Raw genomic sequence first — 27,399 nt, 5'->3', positions numbered from 1 at the left:
GGAGAAGCTATTCAAGGGGCTTAAAAACATCCAGATATGTTGCTTGGTCAACACAGAAGAAGAAGGTAGTCTCATGAGGTGTTCTACCCCTTCCACTACCAATTAGCCGGAGTAACAGGTGTTTTTGAGTCAATGAGGGCTTTCAGCAATGTCAGTGTGCCCCTGTCTCTCACTTGATTGTCTTGCCCTGTCCTTAACTGAGCTCCCAGTCACAAAGTTCCTTCTTCTTCAAGAAGAATCACTGGGGGAACTTATACTTGTCTGCATTCCACCTGGGTTATAAAGCAAAGGAGGTGGATAAATCTGATTGCATATCTGGATGAGACTAGTAGAGTAGCTCCAGCTTTGCTTCTGTTGGGGTTCCTTTCCCTTCCAGAAATGCAAAAGTTCTCTGGGTATGGAACCTTGCTGAGGTTCCATGTCTAGTGAGTTTGCGGATAACTACACTTAACTATAAACAAACTATTTAAAGGCCCTAAGGCTCTATGTCAGAAGAGACAAAACCATTAGCTCTTGATTTACAAGGAAAGACACTAACTACGATGGGCTGTCAAAAGGAACTGAGGCGCTATTGGGTCAGCTGCGCATGATATACCTATGCACTTGTACAGCACTCAAGGGAGTGCAACTACTGACATTATAGATACTGCTGAAGCAAAAATCTCTAGCAACTGCACACATAGGTGAATGTACACTTAGAATGGAATTGACATACAAGCACTCAGAGAAGAACAGTGTTTCCTTTGGGGAAATACAGGCATTTCTAATGAGCATGAGCAATTTATAATTGAGAAGTTGTAACATCATGTCAGTACTTACCATATTCTATATGAAGCATACATTTAAAAAGGCACATGCTATTCAGACATTTAGGGTTCAAATCTTTATTGTTTTAAAATTCTACATGTCTTTTACAATTACAATAATTTCTGTTACTCAAATGACTCTTGTATGGTTAATGTACAATGAGGTTTTTTCCTGAAACTCAACCATGAAATACAATTTTCATCAATATGATTTTTCTAAATAGATTAATACAAGACTTCTGTGTTGTTGGGAAGGTTCATGTGCTTCACTTTAAATCTAACAGCACAGGAATTCTTCCCTTCAGAATCTATGTGATCAATCCATCAAAAGTGCTTTTGAAGATTGAAGATTTACCTGTGACTGATTCTCAGATCAGCCCATCAAACTACAAGGTTGTTTTTTTAAACATTAAAGGGCATTTTAATGTAATGAAAGAAGATGCAGTAGTTATCTTTATTCATCTGCTGAGGCAAACCCATGTTGAAGAAAAATTATAATTATTGGCATGCAATGAACACTCCTCTTTAAATAGTTGATGAATTTATACATATTATAAAGAATCTGTTAAAGAGTGCAAGTACTTAAATGATTTCACAAAAGGACATATGCTGGTAATAATGGTAACTAACATTTAACATCTAAATTCAAGCTAATGTATATTTAACAGGCAATTAACATGGCTAATAATAAGCCATGATGCACAAGGTTTGCCCTTTGAGAAAATGAACTCCTTTGGTCCACACTCCTAAAATTATCTTGATAAAAAAACTGGAAGTTACAGGGCTGGGGATTTTGATGAAATTCTTGTTTCTAAAATGTAAGCCCATTAAAAAGTAAAAGTATATCCGTGAAGCATATTGTCACATGACCTTGGTATAAAAAGATGGCCTGGTACTTAGAGTGATGAATGATCATTGAAGGACAAGCCAGAAAATAACGAGACCGAATGAATATTGTGTTATACTTTTTTGTTCCACAGCACTGCTTTCACTCTGTAGAATTTTGTACCTAACGGGACTTTAAATCTGTTTTGTGCCTAAAGGAGAAACAAAAACATACAATTACTTCAATCTGTATACCAAAAACCTTCTACTTTGTTCTGCTTTCACTAAGATGTTTCAGAGCAGAAATTTATTTGCACTCTCCGCACTTTTAAAATTGGTACATGGAGGCAGACTAGGCAACCCTATTTGTCTGAACTGACAGCTGAAACCAGTCACTGATGGCTCATCATTAATAGGGAGATGCGCTGATTGGCTAATGGCTGCTCTGTGCTGCTACAGGAGTTAGTCCTCTGGCCCTGTGATGCAGCAACAGATCAGAAATCAAAGCCATTTAGAAATGAGTATTTTCCACCTGTATTATGCGGTATCTCCAAAACAGCTCATAAAAAGCAGTGGCTAGTGTACCAGGTAGGACTGCAAAATTACAAATAAGCTACTTTTTGATATGCATAAGGCATTTCCAATTAATTGATAAAAGCAAGTATAATCACCCTCATGAACCTATCAATCAATGTGACTATTTCTAGTCACTGGTAACTACTGGTTAGATTCTGCCATATTTTTACTCAAGCTGAGTCAAACTTACTCCACAAGCAGTCTCATTCATTTTCACTGGTGATACTTGAGAGAAATATAGTAATGAACAAGAGTAAGATTAAAGGAATCTGGATCCATTTTTTGCATACTGATTATAAATAATTACATGTTTATTAGTGATATTTCCTTACCTTTTTTGCCTGGCAATATTCTTTTTCCATTACTTTTCCTAGCACCCATGGTCTTCTAGATGCACCTGAAGCTAAACAGAATCAAAGCATTTATTTAATAACGTATGATGTATTACTGTTCTCCCATTTTCAAACATGGGTGCTACAAAGCTAACCTTCTAAATAAACTGGTCTGATTTTCACAAGGACTATGAAGTGATATATTTGAAAACTGTGGCTATGATCTACATTTCACACTGAAGTACCTTAGATTGTATAAAGTAATTTTTAAAAAGCTGAAATGATGAACTTACACAAACATTAAAAGAAAAACGTTAAGCGCTTTAGGAACAACAGGACACCTAGAAATTAGAATAGTGCCAATTGGTAACAAAACTCTTCATGAAGACGAATTAAGTACATCTATATTACTACAGCAGCTAGGAAATGCATGCTCATCTTGCACTCATAAAAAATACTAAGTGTTAGTTATAACAAAAAACAGGACTATGTAGCACTTTAAAGACTAACAAGATGGTTTATTCGATGATGAACTTTCGTGGGCCAGACCCACTTCCTCAGATCAAATAGGGGAAGAAAACTGTCACAACCATCTATACCAAAGGATATTATTCCTCTCTGCCACTGGTATAAGAAGTGCATAGATGGGACCTGTATCAATTCTTAGCTTTGGATTTGCCCTGTTGGGGTAAAACTAGAACACAGGACCCTCTCCCATTCATCAGTAAACCCACAGCATACAGGAAGACTATGAAATTGCATGTCTTTAGTAATTTGTATTAAATAATTCTAGTGATCTCAGAACTCCGCCAGGTTTCTGCAGCATGAATGGAGCTCAATGCTTGTTTCTTCGACCCTAGTCCACATTTCTTTCACCTAGTTTATGTTCCCAAATATAACTTTTGTAAAGAAACATGCTGGAAACTAGGGATGTGAACATGTACCCTCTGCATCAGAAGCAGCGGGGAGCAGATAAGGGAAGGGAGGCAGAGCTGCCCCTCCGCCCTTCACTGATACCTCCCATAGAAGTAGCAGTGCAAGGTGGGGGCTGGCAGGAGCCAGTGATTCAAGGGAGCCAGCTTAAAAGCTGACTCTCTGAGAGCACTGGCTTCCACTTGCTCTCCCCAACATGTAAACACTGAAATTTTCAATGGTTACACATTTACAAAAATAAATGCATTTTAACATCCCTACTGGAAATATTTAGGAAACAGAATGCTGACATTCTACTGTACATTTCCAGTTCTTCCAAATGTAGGGGCCCCAATACCCAGGCATTACAGGTGCGTAAATAGGAAGAGGTGGAGAAAATGAAGTTGCTTTAGGAATAGAAAGGAGGCAATGGAATGGTAATCTTAAATTTCAAGGGACTGTCTTAACTGGTTAATGTTAAAATGTGTGCAAAGAATATAGCAATAATTTTCAGAGGTTACCATTAATGTGAAACAGTTGCAGTGTGCCTCTAAATCAGTAATATCTGCAAGAACCATACTGCATTTATTTTCTTTGTGAGAGGCTTTATGTCTATTATTGTGCCTGTCACCAACCTTCATAGCATTCCCAGTAGTTATTAAATTTATGACTAATAACTTAAAACTAAACTCTAAAAATGTGATTGTATGCACATCCTCCTCTCCACTATTTTTATCTTGCAATCTTTGTCAGATTCCCACAGAAAACAGGGAGAGAACAAATTTCCCAAATTTCCCTTAACAAAGTCTTAATATCCTTTACATTGTGTGGTTCTTCTAAACCTTAAAATTATTTCTGACCAGAGAAGAACCATAACAAATTTCAAACTGAGAAGTTAAAGGGTATTTGTGAGTGTGTATCAAATTTATATTTTTAGAGCCCTCCTCGTGATTAACTGAGAATGGGCAGTTCACCTCCTTTCCTCTTTTCCATTCATTCTTTCCCACACTTTCCTTTCCTGTTTCCAACTTTTTTTGGTTTGCTTTTCAGAAAAAAAAGAAAAACAACTTTTAGTGAAGTTAGTACTGCTGCTTGAGTTTATTGTCCCATATATGTAAGATACAACTTTGGTCAGATGCTTGGAAAATGTGAGGGAATAGGCAGGGAAGATGGGCAGTGTTGAAGAAACTGCATGCCACTGTCCGTCGGCTGTGTACACACATCCAGGCTCATGCAGCTTCCCATGCCCCAATACTCCTTTCTCCTGCCCTAGTCATATTAGACAACTCCCATACATTCCAGGGGGACCGCTCCCCATGGTGGGAAACACCAAATACGTGTTTTACAAAAATACGGCAGAAGTCTGATTGGCTGAATATGGTCCTTTGTATGGAAAGTAAGTGGCAACCTTAATTATGAAGGGAAAGTACCATCTCTCCACAGTTTAAACAAGTAATGTTATTGGGGGTGGGAAACTTGTACATACCTTATATTTACACAAATATAATATATTCAGATTCAAAAAATATCAATTATCAGTCTGTGTTTATAATTATATACTCCTTAATATTATCTTTGCTGAGGATGTTTATGTAACCTTTTATGTGTAAGACATTGGGTATCAAAATGAATTGGGGAAAAAAAAAACCCATGTTGGTTTGGATACGTCAGTTCCACTAGTCTTATTTCGTAATTATGGCCATACCACTCTGTCATCATTAAGTATGCATTCTGTTTTGTATTTGACGTAGAAGTTCAACCTGTTTTATAAAGGATACATCTTGTATCAGTCCCAGGTTTTCAGCACAGTCTCAGTACTTTTTAAGTGTTTGGTGGTTTTTAGGAACTATGTGATTATTTTGCTAACTAACAAAAAGTTACTAGTACTATTCACCATAACTATGCCCTGGTTTGCTAATGGAAAAAAAGTTCAATGCTGGCATACCTGTGGAAACCTATATGAACATATTAGGAGATGAATGCAAAACTACCTTTTGATATATGCCCTAAATAATGTTCTTTACATTTAAAACTGGGGGCACAAGGGACAGATTTTGAAAGGCCATATAAATATAAGCAAACACTACAAGCATGTAGGGGCAAAACTAGACAGGCCAAGGCACAAAACAAGATCAAACTTGCTAGAGACAAAAGGGCAACAAGAAAAACATTGTACAAATATATTGGAAACAAGAGGAAGACCAATGACAGTGCAGGGCCATTAATCAATGAAGAGAGAAAAACAGTAACAGAAAATGTGGAAATGTCAGAGGTGCTTACAGACTTCTTTGTTTCAGTGTTCAGCAAGAAAGTTGGTGGAAAATGGATGTTTAAGAGTGAATGCCAGTGAAAATGGACTAGGATCAGAAGCTAAAACAGGGAAAGAACTAACAATTACTTAGACAAGTTATGCATCTGACAAAGTGGGTCTTTGTCCATGAAAGCTTATGCTCCAATAAATTTGTTGGTCTACAAGGTAGAACACGATTTCTCATTGTTTATGCAGATTCAGACTAACACGGCTACCCCTCTGATATTAGACAAGTTAGATGTCTTCAAGTCACCAGGGCCGGATGAAATGCAAGGAGCTGACTGAGGATATATCTGAGCCGTTAACTATTATCTTGGAAAATTCATGAAAATCTATTAAACTCACAGGGCATGCCTCACCTCCTGCCTCTCCCCCCTACTGCCATCTCCCACCAAGTTTCATGCTTCACCTGGGAACTAGGGATACAGCATTTGCCTGGGGAGTGCAAGGTTGGGGCTTGAGTCCCTCCCACCCTGGGAACAGCTGGATAGCCAACACAGGGCTGCCCCAGGGATGGAGCTGTCTCCTGCATTTTGAAAGCCATATAAGGGACCCTCTGAAGATGGGGTGGGTTCTTGAGTGTCCTAGGATACAGCATCAGCATCTTGAGCACAGGGTGGTGGACTCAAGTGCACTCCCCCGCTCCGCGAGTTTCATGCTTCACATGTGTCCTATGTTTACTGTCTTTAATAAGTAAAATGCATGCATTTCAAAGCAATCTTTATTCCCTTACATAAAAGCAAACAAGCAAGCCAACCCTAGCAAAGCTACAGCGACTGTAGCACTCAGTACAGCATACAGACCAATCAGAGTAACCCCCTAGCAATGCAGCCACTGCTGCTGCATGCATGGCAACAAGTTTTATTGACTTTCAGCATCAAATTGTTGCTCACGGCATCCCTGACCATGTCCCCATTCTGTGTTCCTCAAATAGCCCTGGTCTTGGGTTGTTCAAACTTGGTTTCTAGGTGCTGAGCTGGATCAGTCGTCCAGCCCTGAGTGAAGCTTTTACCCTTTCCTTCACAAATATTATGGAGGGTACAGCATGTGGGAATAACTATAGGAATGTTATTTTTGCCAGGTACAACTTCTTGTACAAACAATGCCAGCAGGCTTTCAAATGAGCAACAAAAATGATTAATGATGAGGGAAAAATCAAATAATTTAGTTTATTTAGTCTAAAAAAGAGAAGATTGAGAAAGGACATGAGAACTATTTTCAAGGACATAAAACGATGTTAGAAGAAGAGGGAAACAGATTATTCTCCTTAGCCTCTGATAATATAAGCAGAAATCGGCTTATATCGTAGCAAGTGACGTTTAAGTTGCCCAGTAGGAAAAAATTCCTGCCAGGGTGGATAAGCACTGGAATAAATTGCCTAGGGAGGCTGTGGAATCTCCATCACTGGAGATATTTAAAAGCAGGTTAAACTAGAATGGATGGTTGAGACAGTGCTTGGTCCTGCCTTGAGTATAGTGAATTTCACAATCTCTCAAGGTCCTTTGCAGTCCTATGATTCCTTTATGTAGGATTGAGAAACTGCAGCAAATGTAGGCATTTAAAAATCAGGGGAAAAAAGTTATGGTTATCCCCTAATTCTCTCACTCTGAACATACAGATGAATAACATGCCATCCATGCCGCAGAAGATTTCTTTGACTGGAGGGAAAATAATTTTAAATAAAACAGAGTGTTTGGCTTTTTAAGGTCAATTCCTTCTAGAGCACAGGTGAAAGTTCAAACCTCTACAATGGGCTGAGACCCCAATTTTGTCTCCAGATATAGCTATGCAATTCCTCATCTAAAAATACCTCTAATAGGCTATTAACATGCATTACATTATATTGCATGCAGTTATATTAAGAAAAACACAGAATAGCATGTGCAGCACAAGTAGAGTTTAAATTATTATTAAATCTTGTTTAAACAAACAAAGCAAACAAAATCTTAACCTCTCCAGTGACTTCATGTACTTATACTGGAGTCAACGTATGTAATTAAGGACATACACAGCAAGTAGCAGCACAACGACAAACCTTCACAGTCATCATAAAAACTCTGTACTTATTTTAGTACCAAGCCTCATGGTAATTTCATATGATATATGGATCAGATGTGCACGTATGTATGCATAAATATAGCCTTAAATTTGTTTTACAGCATAAATAAAAAAGATAAATGCATTTTGCTCTTACCATCCAAAATATTAACTTCTAGCACAAACTTTTCAGATAATTGCTGAATGAGGCTATAACAGAAACCTCAATGAAAGACTAATTACAACTTTTGCTACACATATGCATTATGTCTATAGCTAAAACATACACCTATTTATGTAATTATTAAACAGCTGTTAGGAAAATAAGATTATAAGAACATGTTAAGTGCCTTAGAAAGTTATGCTCCATAGAGTTATCTGACACTTACCACACTCACCTGGTTTGAGATCCAGCGCAGAAAGAGACTCTGAATGTAAGAAATACAATGTTGGACTGACAGTAAATAATACATAGTTGTCATGGCGCTCGTCCAATATAATGAGAACTAAATCTCCAACCTGAAAACTGGATAAAATAATAGTACTTAACAGCAAAATATAAAAATACAGACATACTTAGCACTGTTTAGCATTTATGAATATCTATACATTTTGGAATGCCGGTTACTTGAATTGTAGGTTTCCTGAGGACCGTGTCAATGCCTCATGGTTTTAGTCATCCTGGTTGAAAAAAACCGGGAAAAGGGCTTTAGGTAAGCTATCCTATAGGTGTAAATGTTTTGGCACCTCTTCTTTCTTCTAAGAATGTGCTTCAAACAAAATTTTCTATACCAAGTTATATATGTCTAGAACAGGCATGATACCTGTTCTAGACGAGATTATTCCCCCCCCCCCCCCCCCCGAAAGAACAGGTACGCAACTTGGGAATCCTCCTGGACCCTTTTTAACATTTGAGAACCAAATTTCTTCAGTGGCCAGGAGTGCTTTTGGGCAGATTCATCTGATCTGCCAGCTATGCCCCTTCCTGAACAAGCATGACTTGGCCACAGTGATCCATGATCTTGTTACATCCTGACTAGATTACTGTAATGCACTTTGTGTGGGGCTACCTCTAAAGAGCCTTCGGAAACTTCAACTGGTCCAGAATGCGGCTGCTTGAGTTTTAATTAATATTCCTTATACGGAGCACATTATGCCAGTGCTCCGGTAGCTGCATTGGCTTCCAGTATGTTTCTGGGCACAATTTAAGGTCTTGGTTATGACCTATAAATCCCTAAAGAGGTTTGGTCTGGTGTCTCTGAAGGACCATCTTCTCCCATATGAACCTGCTCACAGATTGAAGTCAGCTGGGGAGGCTCAGCTCAGTGTTCTCCCACTTATGGAGATAAGATTAACATCTATGCAGAGCAGGGCCTTCTCAGCTTTTGTTTCCAGGCTGTGGAATTCTCTTCCCCAGGATATTCGCATGGTGCCAACATTAGCATTGTTTCTGTGTCAGGCTAAAGCCACCCTTTTTACTCGTGCTTTTATTGGTGTTTGAGCCTGTGTGTGTGTCCCTCCTCTCGAGATATCTTAGCAGGCTTTATGTCCCCCTGGGGTCTTGTATTTTAATATTTTATATATATTTATATTGTGTTTTAAAAAATGTAAGCCACCTCAAATATTTTACATAGAGAGGCGGGTAAAAATATTTTAAATAAATAAAATAATAAATACATATGTGTAAGCAACTACGATATTTCCCAGCACCCAGTGTTAACCAGGGTGGTGAAGCACCTTGTTATCAAGGATGAGGGAGTCTTGTCTCTGCCTGCTGTGGATTACCTCCTTAATTCCACTAACCACTGGCAACACAAGCACTACCTTACAAACCTCCACAGGTCTCACTCTCTACAGGTTAGCAACCCTGACCATCCCTCTGGAGAGATCATCCCTGTTCCACTGAACATGTACTGAACTCTCAGGTCATTGTCTACTCACAAAGTAATAACAAACCAGAATACATGATTCAACGCAGGATCATCACTCTGCTTAACACACAACATTTAGCTAGATTATACGAAGGCAAGACTTTAGTTTATGCTCAAATGTTAGTAAGAAAGGATACTGGAAAAAACGAGTACATATAAAACAAAATTGTAACTTGCTTTCTATAACCTAATTTAACTCACAAGGCCTATAAGATAGCTTACCTAAAAGCCCTTTTCCCAGCTTTTTTCAACTAGGATGACTGAAGTTCCCCTTTCATAAGATCAAATCTGCCAGCAACTTGTCTTCATAAACTGAAGGATGATAGGATGCATCTCTGCCGCATCAGATATATCAGACCAGATCTTTGATTGTCACCTGAGAACAGTGTGTTACATTTTCCTGCTCTTTGCCTTTTCCTGTGGGTTATTTGTGCAGTCTCCAGCAGCTCTTCATTAGTAGCTGATTCAGCACTTGTCAACACCTAAAATGAAGCTGCGCTACTGAAGACGCTCCCTGCGGTAATGGGAGGGATTCTCTTATCAGCACAGGTACTTCTCACCTTTCTGAGAAGTACAAGCTAAATTGACAGGAGATTTGCACAATGGTGGCTAGGCCAGTTTATTTGTGTCGGTTAGGCCACTTCTACACTAGGAAGTCACCAACTTCTTAGTCTTCTAAAAAAGACCGTGAAATTCCCATCGTTGAAGCTTTTTAAAAACAGTCTGGACAAACACTTGCTATAACTGGTCCCATCACAAAATGGGCTTGTTGATTTTGAAGACTCTTTCTATCTCTACATTTCAATTATTCTAAATTAACAAAGTCTTTGCAATTTTAAAAAGGCAAGACAGGGTCTTTTCTAGTTATTTGGTAAAAGTATAAATAGACTTGTGGAGTTCACACCTTCGTAGCTATATTTTGTTGTGTTACACTCGTCTTTACATAATGGTGCATGATTCATAGGGAGACAGCAGAGGGACTCTTACACAAACATATATGTAATTAATTGGACTGGAAAAATATTTTTTAGAAGCAAAATATCTGGAGCCTGTGAAATTCAACTACCACAGAAAAACACCTTAAATCTAAATTTATTTTTACAAACTTATTTCTACTTCATGCACATAAAATGTATGAACAGAGATTAAAAACAGATTTTAAAATTATTTGTCGCCCAATTAATTTCTGAAGCTATAATTCAAAAAAGCTGGCCTTCAGAAATCATTGAAACAGCAAAAGCTGTTGATTATACATCTATCTGGACACATTTAGATCTATTTTAATAACTTTACCACTTCTTTTATTAATGAAATTATATGGATTTACATTGTTCATAACAAAGGATGTATGAGATGCCATATTCAGCATCATTTCTGAAAGATTAATCTTCATTACATTCAATAAAATGACTACTACTAATCTAACTATATTTATTCTTACTTCCAAATCTTTTTTGAAATCTGACATTTTTCTAGAAATAGCGTGTGAAACGTGAAATTCATCCTATGTCAGTTAATAAATTTTAACAGAGAAAATTTTCCACTTTATTTCCTCTGAAATGATGTTTCTGCTATGAGCATTATATCTTAACTATGTATTCTGTTTTTTATAGTAGTTGTAATATAGCAAAGCAATTCCGCAACAATCTTATGCAAAAAGTTTATCTTTTGAACAGAGAAAACTGCAACCATACAAGTTAAACCAGGGACATCTGATAAGGAGGTAAGAATAATTTATTTAAAAGAGTCATCCAGGATTGCTTTTTTGTTCTCATACCAGGATACAATAACAAACTAAGAATTTGGGCCAACCGTTCCAGATTCTTGGTTATTTTTTGAAGTACTCTTAGAATACTAGATTTGGTCCAGTTGTCAGGTACTGTATTTGAGTGCTTTCACACCTGACCCTACCTACATTGTAGAGGCAAGTGTTCATGTTGCACTCACACACCTGGTTTCCTTATATTATTCATCAGTTTAAGAACGTAAGAATGGCCATAACAGGTCATACCAATGACCTAATTAGGCTAGTATCCTGTCTTCCAGCAATGGCTAGTGCCAGACGCTCCAAGGAAGCGAAGAGAAACAGGTAATTTATTGATTGATTCATCCCGTCACCCAGTCCCAGCTTCTGACAGTTGAATGTTTAGATAAATTGAAAATTTGGGATGGTGTCCCTGACAACCTTGGCTAATAGCCAAGAAATTATTTAACTATTTTTGAACCCAGGTATGCTTTTGATCTTCACAATATATTAGCAATGAGTTCCGGAGACAATATGTGAAGTCCTTCCTTTTGCTTGTTTTAAACCTGATGCCTATTAATTTCATTAAGTGCCATTGGCTTGTGTGTTATGTGAAGAAATAAATTAACATTTCCTTATTCACTTTCTCCACAACATTCATGATTATATAGACTTTCATCATACCCCTCCACAGATTTTTTCCTAATCTGAGCAGTCCCTGTTTTTTTAATCTCACCTCATATGGAAGCAGTTCCATATCCTTAATTTTTGTTGTCCTTCTCTCAAATTTGTCAATTCTAATCTATCTTTTCAAAAATAGGGGTGACTAGAAATCCACACTGTATTCAAGGTGAACATACACCTTGAATTTATACAGAGGCATTATGAACTTTCTCTCTCTCTTTTTAATGGTTCCTAACATTGTATTAGGGTTTTGTTTTTTTTGATAGCTGCTGTATTTTGAACAGATGTTCTCCGAGTACTAGTCATACTCAATCCAAGATCTCTGAGCAGTAACAGCTAATTTAGACCCTGTCATTTTGTATGTGTAGTTGGGATTATGTTTTCCAGTGTGCATTACATTGCATTTATCAACACTGAATTCACATCATTTGTTAAGGATCCCTTTGTAACTCTTTGCAGTCTGATTTGGATTCAACTATCATGAGTAATTTTCTATTATCTGCATACTCTGCCATTTCACTATTTATTCCAATTTCCAGATGATTTATGAATATGCTGAGCAATACTGGTCCTAATACAGACCCTTGGGGACCTCCAATATTTATTTTTTCTTCTGTGAAAACTTACTATTTATTTCATTCATTGTTTTCTTGTAATAAGATACTGCTCTGTGAGGGGATCTTCCCTGTTATCTCACAACTCCTCCTTTTGCTTAAGAACCTTTGGTGAGGGACCTTATCAAAGCTTTCTGAAAGTCAAAGTGGACTATAACCACAGGATTGCCCTTGCTACATACTTGTTAACACCTCAAAGAATTTTGTTACGTTGGTCAGGGACGATTTTCCTTTAGACAAGTTATGCTGACTCTTCCCTAACATACTGTGTTCATCTGATAATTCTGTTCTTTAGTACAGTTTCAACCACTTTGCCTGAAACTGAATTTAGGCTTACAGTACTGTAATTATCAGGATTGCCTATGGAGCCTTTTAAAAAAACTGGCATTATATAGCCAGTCATCTAGTACAGAGGTAGATCCTAAGCAACAGGTTATATACCACAGCTCTGCAATTTCATATTTGAATTACTTCAGAGCTCTTGGGAGAATACCATCTGGTTTGTGGAATTAGTATTGTTTAATTATCAATTTGTTCCAAAACCACCTCTACTGACACCTCGATCTCAAACAGTTCTTCAGATTTTTCAACTAAACAGAACAGCTTAGGTGTGGGAATCTTTCACATCCTTTGCAGTGAAGTCTGATCCATTGTATTTTATTTAGCCTTTCCACAATAGCCTTATTTTCCTTGACTGCTTCTTTAGTACAATTGTCCAATAGATCCACCGATTAGTTGGTAGGCTTCCTGCTTCTGATGTACTTAAATATTTGCTGTTAATTTGGGTCTTTCACTACCTACTCCTCAAATTCCTTTTTTAGCCTGTGTAATTACACTTTTACACTTGACTTGCCAGACTTTATACTCTTTTCTATCTTCTTCGGTAGGCTTTGATTTACAAATTTAAAGGATGTCTTTTTGTTTCTGTCTCTTAATGATGATAGCATTTTTTGGTGCTTTCACTTTTTAAAAATTTGCATTATGCATGTATTATGGTGTTTCCTAAAAAAAATCCGACCATTCCTTTTAATTTCCATTTAACTAATATACTCATTTTTGTGTAGTTCCCCTTTTTGAAGTTAAATGCTACTGTGGGGGGTTTCTTTGGTATCTTTCACCCTATGAGCATGTTACATTTTATTATGTTATGGTTGTTATTATCAAGATGCTTAGTTATGGTCTCCTCTTGGACCAGATACTATGCACACCTTAGGACTAAATCAAGAATTGCTTCTTCCTTTGTTGGTTCCATAACTAGCTTGTTCAAGGAAGTCATTAATGGTGTCTAGAAATTTTATCTCTGTATTTGGTCTTGAGAGGACCTGAATCTAATGAATTCTGAGATAACCAATAATAATGGGTGATATTAGCTTTCTATTTTTATAGTCTTTCTAATCTCTGAGCATTTCATAGTCACAATAATTATCCCAGTTAGGTGGTCACTAATATGTCCCTGCGGCTATACTCTTTATTTTTCAAGCATAGGATTTCTATCCATAGGTATTCAATGGTCCTGTATGAGTCATTTACGATTTTTACTGTATTTGACTCTGCTTTGTTTTACATATAATGCCAATCCTCAGGGCTCGCCGAACCGCGGTGAACCCCGCTCGCCAGCTGCGCAAAACCAGAGTGTCCAGTACAATACCGGATACCTGGCAACCTTAGGACTGACACATACACAAACTGCACATTGCTGTCTCCATTCCAGCTGCAGAACTTCAAGCACGCCCTTGCGAGCAAACGAATTCAGAGGCGTGCACACTCTGGGGTGCGATAAATGGTGGCAGAGTAAGTGCCAGTTAGATAAGTTTCCTTTATTACTGTGTATTTTGTTAATTGATTTTATTCACTTTTAGTCTGTTAAACTCTGTTGCTTTAAGTTATTAAATAAAGGTGTGTTCATTCTAATTTAATCAATTAGATATATATTATTTATAACTGTTGTTTTGGAGTTAGATCCAGATTATTACAGGAAGTTTAAAGAAGTATTTTCCTACTTCCAAGGAATAAGAGGAAAGAGTGGGATAAAGCTTCTCTGAATTAAGGAAGCTAACTACCAGCAATCCCTTCTCCCTTTCAACTTCATGTAATACTCTCAATGCAGCTTCTCATCTCTTGCTCGATGATTCTAAGCTAGACAGATAATAATAATAAAAAATAACAGCCACAGAACTACATCAAGAAGCAACCTGCCAGTTCAGATCCAACATTTCTCAGGCTTGCCTTTGCTTAATAACTGCAATTAATTATGACTATTATCTTGCTTATTCTTAATCACTATAAAATTACTTGGCACTCAACTTCAAACACCTCTTCCTATCTCATAATAAGCAACAATATGAATTCAGATGATCAGAGGTGGGTATTAACCCATATAATAAGATACTTTTCTTTAAAGTATGATCTTGTGGTATACACCACAGTGAAATCTGGTTAACAGCAAAAAGCCGATTGTGGGTCCAGGATTTGCCCTCAATTTTTAATAGCACCTAACCAGTTCCCATGATACACATCTATTTGAAAAAAAGGCATCTTCAAAAGTAAAATTATTTGTAGTCATATTTTTGCACTGCAGTTATTCTGAATAAAGTAATTATTTTTTAACGTAAAATTATAGCTGAAATCTCCAACTAGATTGATCATTACAAAAAAGCCATGAAATGAGAATAAATCCCAATTATGGTGATGGAAGTTACACAAATAATTTAGAAATACATATTTAGCCTCATGGACCATTTAAGGAAAGCTTGATTGTAAAAGAATATAAAGAACTATACATTTAATAAAGATTTATTATTAAGGAAATTCATTGTAGTCTCAGATATGAATTTGAGGTTGTCCATATTTTACCTGTACATTTGTCATTGAAGACCTAAAATGTACTGAGCCATATGAAGAACAAAACTTGAGCATAAAAATATACTCACTACAAATATACTTACTCTCTGATAGCTATTTTTTCAGAATGTCTTGAAGACACTGAAGACATGCTTTGGGACATCTGGAAAAGCAACAAAAAAGCAAACAACTATAAAATATTGGCCAACATTGTAGATAAGTGGCAATTAAGATTGTTTTGATTTATATATGAACTATGACAGAAATATTGAAAATAACACAACATGTTTTTATTACTACAGCAAAACTCCATTTGTCCGGCATCCAATGCTCCGGCACTCCTGAAGGTCTGGTACCATCGGGAACCCGGAAGTGCTCCGGGCAGCCGGACAATTGGAGCTGCTCTGCACCCGGCTTCCCCAATTCAGCTGCTGCTGAAATTGACCAGCAGCTGAATCAATGTATGTGGGGGCAGACCAGCTGGCTGCTGCTGGGTTGGTCCTGTAGCGCTGCCCCTCGGGGCTGCGGGACCAACCTGGCAGCACCCCAGCTGCTCTTGGGGACGCCTGAGACAGAGCAGCTGATAATCTGGTACCCTCTGAGTCCTAAAGGTGCCGGATTATCGGAAGTTTACTGTATCTTAACCATTTTGCTCGCGTGTACACTTTCCGGTCCCCTCTTACATTTTAAAATGACCAAAGCAAAACATAAGTTTTTTGAGACAAGGATTGAAACACTGGAAATTTCATGTTCTTTCGTAATATAAAACTTTTACTAAGAATAATCATTACAATTCACGAAAATTTTATTTTTATATGCATTCTCAAACTATAATCCAAAATGTTTTAAAGAGTTAATATCAGAGTGGAAAATTTAAGAGATACAAAAAGAAGACATTTTTCTATGAGATAATGCAGAGCATTACTGAGGTATAAAAAAGATGCTGCAAATGGCAGGCAACTGAACAGTTACTTTCTTACTAACCAGGGCGGGATGGCATTAAAGGTCAGAGAACTTGACAAAGCTAGACAAGAGAAAGGAGCAAGAAAGAGAATAAACTTTATGGAAGATTCTAAAAACAAATTAGGACAATTCTCGAGTAGAATCTGCAATAATTAGAGATCAAATGAATGTCTTCAATGATTGGGCATACTATAAATCAATGTACCTATGTTTGTGAGAAACTGGAGGAAGGCATTTAGCACATGCTGGTTTTAGTAAGATAAAATCACAACTACATTTCTGGAAAGATCAATGTTCAGGATGTCAAACTTCTGGCATTTGATTTAGCAGGTCTGGTAAGGACCTGTTAAACTAAACACTGAGAGTGTCCCCGTCAACCTTGGAACTCCTTGCAATCATGAGGAGTAAGGGAAGTCAAAAGAAGAGTTTCTCTTGTTGACTGGGGGGCTGCCTCAGAAAATAGATGCAAGGTACATCAACTCCATTTATGCAGTTTATGTAGATCGAGTTGCGTATCTTGCATTAATTTTCTCTGTCAGTGTAGGATGGACTAAGACTTGTGGAGACCAGACTGAAAGGAGCTGCAGACAATGATGAAAGTTTCAGCAGAGAGGGAAGTGATGCAGCAGTGAAAGTGGAAAGCATAAAACAGCCTTTTGGCCTTGAAAGTACATCAGCTGATAGCAAAATTCTTCCACTGATTGACATTTCTGTGCTCTTCTTTAACATTTTCTGAACAAAGCCTTATTTCTCTATCTTAGGCCGGAACATAGTGTTAGGCTATTTCTACACTACAAAGTTAAATCAGAAAAAGAAATGCTATTTGCACTATACAAATTGCATCTCTTTTTTCTATTTACTTCTGAAAGAGGCTTTTCTGAAAATTAGCCCATCTACACAGGGCCAAATTTCGGGAAAAAACCCTCTTTTGGAACATCCCTTCTTTCTCGTAAAATGAGGTTTACAAGGATGCTGACAAAACGCATCCTCTTTTCCGACATTTTTTTTTGGAAAAGCAGATGCATTCCTTAGATGTAGCAGAGCTTTTCCAGGATACTTCTGGTATCCCGGAAAAGCTCTGCAGTCTAGACATAACCTCAGCATCTACATTTTTCAGATGAGATACCTGAATCTAAGTCTTTTCTAATGAAGGTGGGAATAGATCTCAGGTATTTCATAGGGAATGTCCATGTAAAATAAACTTAGCAAAACTGCCATTGTGTTATACTTTATTACTTAAATTCATCACTGATGTTCTTTCCCCTAGTGTTCAACCATCTTTCTGGATGGCACTCAGAAATGCTCCCTATACCCTTAAATGTTACAGTTCCCATAATCACTTTTACAATGCAATTATATATTCTAATGCAAATAGCATGTTGAAAATTTGGTGACTGAATAAAATAATTAAAAAAACACAGTACTTATTGCATTAGAGAGTTGTATATTTAATTCTGTTTTTATCGCTTTTTTAATGCATTCAAAGTAGTCACAGAATTTCCAGGTAACTGCAGTAACTAGAATTAGACAATTTCCAGCAAAATTAGAATCCAGTTTGCCAGAGTAAATATGATCCTGCTTATATAGTTGTGTAAAATTATTTTAATGTTTTATTTATTATTTAAAATTAGTCTTTTAATTTAACTAGGTGGCCCTGTTAAAGATACAGTGGAGTGTTTAAAGTTTCTCTAAATTACTTCTATCCTGCAAATACATGCAGGCAGTCCCACTGTGTTAAAAGTACTACTCATACGTTGTGTAAGTATTCGCATTAAAGGAACATAACCCTTAGTCAGTATAGAGGTATGATGTATCCTATCGACAGCTTCCTCTTATAAAAAGTATCAGTACTCTTTGCAAATATGGGCACCCCTTCATGACTAATTTTTCACATTACCCTTCTCCAAACTTTCTATTTCTATTCATGATGAAAAGACTAAAGCTGAAAGTAGTACAAAATTGGCAAGGAAGCAATGAACTTTAAATAATGACATTTCCGGTATTATTCTCTTTTACAGTCTAAAACCAGATTATCTTTGAGCACTGCTACACATGGGAGACAATGTCACCTTTGAATCATCCACAAAGTACTGGTAAGTCTTTTTTGCCCTGGAAGTTCAGAACTAATTTGGAACCTGTCAAATGCGTAAAAGTAGTTTAAATTGTTCTTCCAGGTTTGCCAAATGAAGTATCTTGCACAAGCTGCCGTACTTGAGAAAGATATCTAACTATGTTCAGATTTGTAAAGCCAAAATCCCTACATTTCTTGATCTTTTATGTGAATAACATTTTGTTCCAGATTAAATTTTACATTTTATTTTCACATTTTAACAGTTTTCAGTCATTTAATTTTTGTTTTAGAACTACTTAACATAGTGTAATGCCAACAGATCCTAGTCTTTAGTAGATGGGTCTGAACTTGGGACCACTAAAGGTGAGTGCATTAGCATCTAGTCTATGTTTACCTAAGGCTGTAATAGACTTTGGGCAGATCTACACGACATAGAAAAGTCTATCTAAGCTACACAATTTGATTTATATTAGTATAGGTTGGACCTCCCTGGGCCAGCACTCTCAGGACCTAAATGGTCCTGACCTGGGTGTTTGCTGGACCAGGCTCTATCAATTCCAACTCCTCTGCTGCTGGCCTTCAGGTTCTCCCCTTGGGCCACCAACGTTCCTCTCACAGCTACTGGGCTCCACCACTGGCATTGGTTGGGGTCCCTGACCTCCCAGCCTGGTTCTGCTGCTAATCCCCTGGCCAGGTTCTGGGCCACTGGCCCTGTAGCCATGGGACTGGCTAGGCTCCAGCTCTGCTGGTCCCCCAGCCACTAGACTAGCTTTACTCCTGGCCCCCTGGCAAGGCTCCCAGCCACTGGTTCCACCACTCCACTTCTGGCCAGGCCCTCTATCACTGGCCCCTCCACTGCTGGACTCCCAGCTGGCCTCTGCTCCCAGATGCTGGAGCTCTCTGGTTGAGGGACTCTCTTGTCCAGCAACATCCATGGTCCAGCTGGACCAGAGAGGTTCAACCTGTAGTGCCTTTCATTAATGCAAGAAGCATCTACACTTATATCACATACAGTTTATAATGTGAAATGGAGACTTCCATAAATGACATGATTTCTCAGCAAACATCTGTTAGTTAAAAATAGGAATCTGTTGTTGCATTTAAGCTACTTTTCTAGATAAATAAAACTTGGGGCTCTCTAGTCACTGTTTATGACATGTTCTCCTAAAATAAACTTTCATTCATTTAAATGTATTTATATCCACAGATGTACCTAAACAAGCAAGTAACTCTGGACTTGTCTGCTTCATAAGCATACCTCAAATTACAACAATCCAGTTAGAAAGGCCAGGTAAATACGCAAGTTTTATTTACCTAGAAAAGTAGCTTAAATGCAACAACAGATTCCTATTTAACTAACAGATGTTAGCCCTTCCAGCACCTGTCTTGCAACTATCTTACTCTGCTATCGGTTCCTTAAGCCAAATAGATTTTTTTTTCAATAAAACTGTTAGCTCCAAGTGTTTGGTCACCCTTCCCAAATCCCAGACAGATATTTTTAACTTTATTGATGCACTGGTGTAAAACTAGATTAATGCAGGTGATTCAGACCCTTGTGTAATAATTTTATCAACTAACTCTTTGAGTTCTAAGCTACAAGTAACAGGAATAAATTCAACGGTCTATGGATTCACTTAAGGGATCTGTAATAGGATATAAAGCCTTTCACTAGGCTGTTCCAAATCTGCTTCAACTTAGTAGTTACCAAAAATTATCACCCCTCTGATGGCTGTTCAGTGATACATATGAAATATAACTAACATAATAAACCTGAGAGTTACAAACACTGAAGTCATGAACTGACCAGTAAATCATACACCGCATTTGGAACCAACCCCACACCCACACCCAAAGAAAGAAAGAAAAAGACCTATATTTAAGGTAAACTACTAAAAAAGCTCCCAAAAAACAAAGGAAAAGTATAAAATAGATTTGGCAAGGTAAGGAAACTGCTTCTATGCTTAGTTCATTTAAATGAAGATAGTTGAAAGCAGATTTATTTCTGCATACTCAAATTTCAAATTTTTTGAAAGCAGCCACAATGTTTTGTTCATAGTTACGAACAACCTCCATTCCCCAAGTGATTGTAACTCTGAGGTTCCACTGTAGTGTCATTAATTCCTAGAAAACTAATGCCCACATAAAAAGCTGCCAATCTTTGTGCCAGTTCAGAAATCTCAATAGTGAGTCCAAGATACGAATAAGTCATGAAGAAGATTACCCCTTCTCATGTTCAGAGGAACTTCGGTAGTTCAACGTTGAAGCATGCTGCTAAGAACAATTTGTGGAGAAGCAAGCTTAGGACCAATGGGTCAGGAACCAAGACTTGACCCTATGTACGGTTCTAACAAGAATGAATGAATTACCACTTGGTGTGACATTATAGCATGACTAATATTTGCCTAATCAGTGGCCCTATCACATTAGTCAGTATCCCTGGTTAAACAGGGGCTTTTGGTCTTTCCTAACAGAGTGACTGACAAATGAGGATCTGCTCTCAAACAAATTTTATCATCTAATTATGGATTTTAAAAAACCTCCAATGTTTGTAAAGAAATGATACGAAAAGTAATAACTTGAAGAGATTCACCTATGCAAAAGTTTATAATGGGGACTTTTTTAAAAACATGCCCCTGCCCCCAACACATACACACACGTTCTACATTAGTTAAGTCATACCAAAATTGTATTAACTGTGTATTTCACAGCAAGCTCTCTCTTTCTTGGCTCAGAATCGCTGCACTTGTGAAAAGACGTACATCTGCTATTTATTTTATGCCAAAATGAACATTAGCAGATGAGAAGACTATTTTGAGGTTTTATTTACCAGAATGTTCCTGGCATTAATTCAAACAAACTACTCATATGGAAATGGTAATTTAATTGTTACACAAGTAGGCATAATTTTTAAATCCAGTCTTTACCAGACTGTTACTAAAGTGTTAAGAATGTTCAGTTCTCAAAGTACTAAAGACAAGAAACAGTGGTAGCAACTCAGGGGAGTGGGGAGGGAGACAGCATGAGGTCTCACCCCATTACTCAAAGCACTCCTGTACCTACATGAACTTAATGCTCTTGAAGAGGAATGGTAGTGAGATGTATTCTCACTTCTCAAGAACTGAATGTACTGCTAGTTCATTGCTCCTTTCTGTCATCTTGGGAGTTCAAGGATATGAACTCTGATTTCCCAATGCATCCTCATGATGCAATAAGGGTCCTGTCCTTTCATTTCCTGTTTGGCCAGGAGGGGCAAACACCTCAAGAGAAGCCCATAATCCTGAGGAGGAAGCAGGAAAAGGAGCCATTCTCCCTGGATTCTTGAGTCTATGAAAAACCCATTGCTTCCTTTAAATATAGGCTAGTATTTGCTTAGAGAGCTTCTGAATCTCCCAGCAGCTACAGGTTAGATCTCCTTGGTCTGGCAACCCAGGGACCTGACCGGTCCCAGATGAGGGATTTTTCCAGACCAGGAAAGGTCATTTCTGGGCCTATCCCAGTCACCAACCCCCCTAACCCTAGCCATGGCCTCACTGCCAGCTTCTCAGCCAGCTTACCCTGCCACTGGCCCCACCACCGGCATGCTGGGATCCATCGCTTTGGGGCAGCCCCCATGCTGGGGTCCAGTTGTGCCGTGAGGTGACAAGCTCCCCTTGGGCTTTGTCCTCACTGGGCGCCTCCGAGCCTCACGAGACAGCTCCACCACGCAGCAGTGGAGCTGCGAGGCTTTCTTCTGCTCCACCGGGCATCCCCACTCTCCAGTTTCTGGCTCTCCCACCAGGCAGCCCTGTGGTCAGACTCACGGCCTCGCACGGCAGCCACACTGCCTCCCAATCCTGTTAGGCAGCTGAACCACTAGGTGGCAGCAAGACTGCCAGGCCCTGGTTGTGCTGCCAGGCAGCCCTGCTGCCTCCCGGTCTCGTGGGGCAGTTTCGCTGCTTGGCTCCAGCGACACACACAGTGTCGGCACTGGGTGGCAGCCCTAGTGCTGGGCTCCTGGTTTTGCTGCCACAGGGCAGCCCCACTTTAGCCTTGCTTCAGGACTCCACGCCAACAGCCCTCCACGGGACTCTCTAGTCTTGAGACATCTGTGGTCTTGCTGGACTAGGGATGTTGGCAGACCACAGAGTCCCAGTTAAGATAGGTTCAACCTGTACTGCTTTTCTATACAGTTCTGCAGAAAGCTCCAAACATATGTAATTCCATTAATGTACTATGAGAATGTACAGAGGCCCCCGAGGAACCATCATTGCTACCCTAATAAGTCAATTATAGTGTTCCGGTAATACAATAGGCAATATGCATTAGGACATATAATCAAGATTTTATTTTAAAAAGTGCAAAATTAGATAAAAATATCTACATCATGAGAGTAATTTAGATATTTGAAGTATACCATAATGACTAACAATTGGTTACATCAGAACCCAAAGGATGCACAGTACTTCACAAATCCACAGTAAAGCATTTCAGTTCAAACATAATTTGTGAAGACATTCCGAGTCTTGATGGTTAATTGTGTCTTTAAAGCACATCAATACACTGGAGGGAGGGAGACTGTGCTACTGTAGAGCAACAGCATAACTATCCTTTCAAACAAACGCAGCATGTTCTTCTTTCTAGCCCAGCCAGCTGTGATCTCACTCAGCAATTCTTTGTCCTGCTAAGAAAGCTAGTTCCACTAATGGCATTAGCAAAGAGCAATGGCTCCACTATTCAGTCACAATTCTACCGTCACCCTATCTGGCACACCTATTACTCCTTGGGGAATTCTGTGCAAAAAATTAAAAATTCTGTGCATAATCTTTTAAAATTTTGCAATATTCTGCATATTTTATTACAATAACATTGTAGTGCAGCTGTATTTCCAAATTTAGATGTTTTTCTTATATGCTATTTCTAGTTCTTGTCATGTGTTATAATTAATATCAACTGAACTTGCAAGGAAAAGAATGAGATGTGTCATGCAACACCTTGCAACAACAACAAAAAAAATTAGATTTCTCTTGTATGGCTACATATATGTCATAGTAGAAACAAAACACATGTAATCAAGTACAGACTGGGACTTTGTTGTTAAAAAACTCATGAACTTGACTCAACTCACCAGACTTTTCAAAAATTTTTAATTTAAATTTAAATTAAAGAAATGAAGTTTTCAAACCACATGATCTTTTCTCCCCCTTCCAACTAAAATAATTAAAGAAACTTCAATTTAAGGTTCAGCTTTGCGATGGGCATCTGAGCATTCGCCTATGGAAGCTGTCTTTCTCTCTCTGGTATCCAGGAAACAAAAAATGTAAGTACAGGCAAATCCTCATTCTGCTTGGGAAGAGGAGTTACACACTGAACTCTGAATGCTTGACACGAAGCAGATTTTAATATATATTCAACAATCTTCAAAATTAAGAAGATTTGTTTTAAATTTGCACTTTGTTTTGTTGCCAGAAAGTATCCAGAAAATTCAGAAAGACACGATCTTCGTCCATGAGAAATCACATACTTACAATCCATCTTGCTTCCTGAGGCACTATTCTCAAACCTGGTCAAGAACCTAAGATCAGCCTTCCATCTTCTGGAAGCACTTACACCAACTTCAGCACTTTTTCCCTACCTACTATCCTAGGACGAAATCTGAGCAGTTTGAATTGCATTACAATGACCGGGTGTTCCCATTTTATAGGGATAATCACATTATTTCAGATTGTATATGTGTCTATAATGCCCCCTCCATCCACTATCTTGATTTTTTCACCTTTTATCAGGGCTATCTGGTCACCAGCATATGAATTGCAGTCTGACTTACATCTTATAATTCAAATGGAGTGTGTGTGTAAGTTGCTATGTCTTCTCCTTTTTAGCAACATTTTTTTATTTTTTAAACAGTTAATCAATAAAGCATATGATTTTTTTTTCAAAATTATGGACATTTATTTCAATAAATGGCCATTAATTGCACAAATGCCTGATGTGCAAAAGTGTATGCATTTTGAATGATTACCTTATTAAAAACATGACCCTTACAGTTAACGCTTTTTGCTTGTCTTTTCAAATCACTGATCTGGTTTATATGCTTTGTGCGAATTAAAGTTTCCCTTTGCTTTCATCCCACCCATCCACTTGCCTCCAAGTTGTTTTCTATGGAGAACTGTCCTGTTCCCAACAACAATCACAAAATCTTATATGAAATTATATTACTCCTGATTGCCACTTGTTCTTTTCCTTTCTTTGTTCTATTCTGCATGCAAAATTTTTAAGATGTACAGAGACTTATTAGGAGTTTCCATTTTTTAAATTCTTGTTTATTTTTGGAACAATTATTTTATGAACAGATTAGTGCACACAAATCATATCCTTACCAATCTTTGATTTAATCGCTTATTTTCCTCTTCTTTAAGTTGTAGTGTCTGTCAGAGACAATAAATATTAAATTGGTTATTCATTTTAGATTATATTCTTTATACAGCATAAACCTGTAATAAATAGCAGGTAGTTCTGAACTGATGAACACTGTACTCTCCATGTACAACACTACTTTTTGTTGCAGGTTTCAGAATGTTAAGAAAATATTTAATAATCTTATAAGCAAAAAGGTACAGGTATTTAAAGTTAGAAAAAAAAATCACCATTGTGCTGCTGTGCCTATTGCTGAGCTGCTGGGGGAAATGGCATTGCCCTGCTCCTACTAGAACACAGAAATAATCTGATTCTACTGAACTAGGAGCTGGTATGCAGTGCAAAATAGAATTTTAAGTGAAGTAAAAACTAAGCATAACTCTGAAGATAAAAGGAAGGCAGCTAGAAAGGGACTGGAAGTTTAAAAAAAAAGGAAACGAAGTGAGTTGTTAAGCCTTTCAGATTTATACTTAAAAAAAAAAGTAGAATCAGTTAATAACAGCAGATATTTTTGATGATGTTCCCAACCACTTCCAATCAAGCAGAGACTCTGTCCAAAGCAATACTCAAAAACACAACAGAAAAGAACGATTTACAGAGGAAAAATCATAATCTAATTTCCTGATTAATGAACTGAAATTCTAGGCTACAACACTGCATTTAAAAACCCCCACACAAAATAGTTGGACTTCATTATAAGAAACACTTACTGTTCTAAAGCCAGTTTTTTTTTTTAAAGAACTGTCACATCAGGCTTATAGTATATTAAACTTTTAATTAATATGAAATTAATTCACACAGTGCTTGGGAGATGGATGGAATCCTTTTGCTCTATTTCTTCAGAAATTAGTTTCAAGAATTTCTTATACTCAGTGTTTTAATTGCCTTGTTTTGAAAAGAGCAAACACAACTTGGATTAATATGTGCAAAGAAAAATTGGCCTGCAGTCACTTGCATGGAATTTATTTAAACTCTGATCACTTGATTATTTACTTTAATATTACTGTAAGCATCCACTACTCTCTAGGAAACCCAGATATTTTCCTCTGTAACCTCTCCTTGGTTAGTTTTCTGCTATAAAAACATCAAACAAAACATAAAACAATCTAAGAATGTGTTTCAACTACTTAAAATGGAAATACTCGCCCTGATTCTCATTCATACAAAGTGTACATATCATAAAGTGTAAGTGGTTCTTAAAGTGGGAGTAAATTATACACAGTCCCACTTTCAGATATTATAAACTATGAGAATGGTGTGAACTGGTCTTAATGTAAATGAAAATCAATTCCATTATTCTTTGGATAAGGCATTTTCCTTTACAAATACTGTGCACCAGAATTTACAAAGCACTTTCTCCATCATAACTTCGCATACGTACTTGTCATCTTTAAAACATTTTACATACTGAATGAATATAATAAAAAAGAATCTTCTACTCACTCTTTCTAACAACATTATCCTCTGCTTTTCTTCAGATAACATATGGATATTTTCACTAAGAAAAAAAAGAAAAAATGCAGTTCTCTTCTTTCCAAAATGTTTATCTATTGGAAATTAAGGGTTTAAGGATGTAGCTCCTGTTATATTTATGCTATTTAAAATAAATAATTATTTGAGGTTATTATTTGAAATACTCAAGCATATTTGAAAGCAAAAATGCCCATATTTAATGGCAAATAACATATGCTGCTGTCCTTATGATGCAAGAATTAGGGATGGGAGTAGTCCATTTAGTCGAGTTGACTACTGTTTCCCTGCCCCCTTCCCTTGCTGGCTTTATATCAGAGATAGCAGGGCAGAGAGAAGCAGGAGCCAGTGCTCTCCGTGATATTGCCTTTAGCAGAAGTAGCATCACAGGGGCATTGGCAGGCTCAGGCTCACCATTGGCAGAGGTTGCTCTGGCAGCAGTCCCTGACTGTAAGGGTCCCAACGGAGAGCTGGGACTCCCTGCAGACAGGGGCTACTGCCGCAAAGCAGCCTCCTTCTGCGATGGCCTGGGCTGGCCTCCGGCCGCAGCCCGTCTGCAGGGTGTCTTAAGTGGACCCGCCGCAGACAGGAGCTGCTAGATAAAAATATTATCGACTACAAAATTAGTGAAATATTCTCCTCTTAACACTGTTAACAAGAATATGGCCAATTAGCAAGAAATAAAACCAATTATAATTATAAAACCAATTACAAAGAGCCTCACTCAGGACTGGATGTCTTATGGACACCTACTAAATTTGTGCTCCAGTCTTTTGGAAGCCAACCCCACTTGATTAGGATCACCGTCTCTCTTGCAAAAGTAGCTACCATCATACCAATGTTGGGTTATCTAGCTTTGTAAAAATGTTATCATCCTTTTGCTAACAGT

At 37.8% G+C, this 27,399-nt stretch overlaps 1 protein-coding gene across 6 annotated transcripts in view; it reads right to left on the bottom strand.

The window, feature by feature from the left end:
* Positions 1-868: 868 nt before the first annotated feature.
* RB1CC1 (RB1 inducible coiled-coil 1) overlaps positions 869-27,399 on the bottom strand; it is a 162,448-nt gene continuing 135,917 nt past the window's right edge. For 5 of the 6 annotated variants that reach the window (XM_075920708.2, XM_075920707.2, XM_089776257.1 and 2 more), the window contains 6 exons: positions 26,484-26,538; positions 25,004-25,051; positions 15,718-15,776; positions 8,189-8,325; positions 2,540-2,610; positions 869-1,843 (listed from right to left, as the gene is read on the bottom strand). In XM_075920708.2, the coding sequence (XP_075776823.1) occupies positions 1,766-1,843; positions 2,540-2,610; positions 8,189-8,325; positions 15,718-15,776; positions 25,004-25,051; positions 26,484-26,538 (448 nt within the window). In that variant the 3' untranslated portion in view covers positions 869-1,765. The remainder of the gene's footprint in view (positions 1,844-2,539; positions 2,611-8,188; positions 8,326-15,717; positions 15,777-25,003; positions 25,052-26,483; positions 26,539-27,399) is intronic. The other variant, XM_075920709.2, reaches the window with a different exon arrangement.

This window comes from Pelodiscus sinensis, chromosome 2, assembly GCF_052426305.1.
Source record: "Pelodiscus sinensis isolate ZL-2025 chromosome 2, ASM5242630v1, whole genome shotgun sequence".
NCBI lineage: Eukaryota > Metazoa > Chordata > Testudines > Trionychidae > Pelodiscus > Pelodiscus sinensis.
This window is presented reverse-complemented; position numbering and strand designations above follow the sequence as displayed.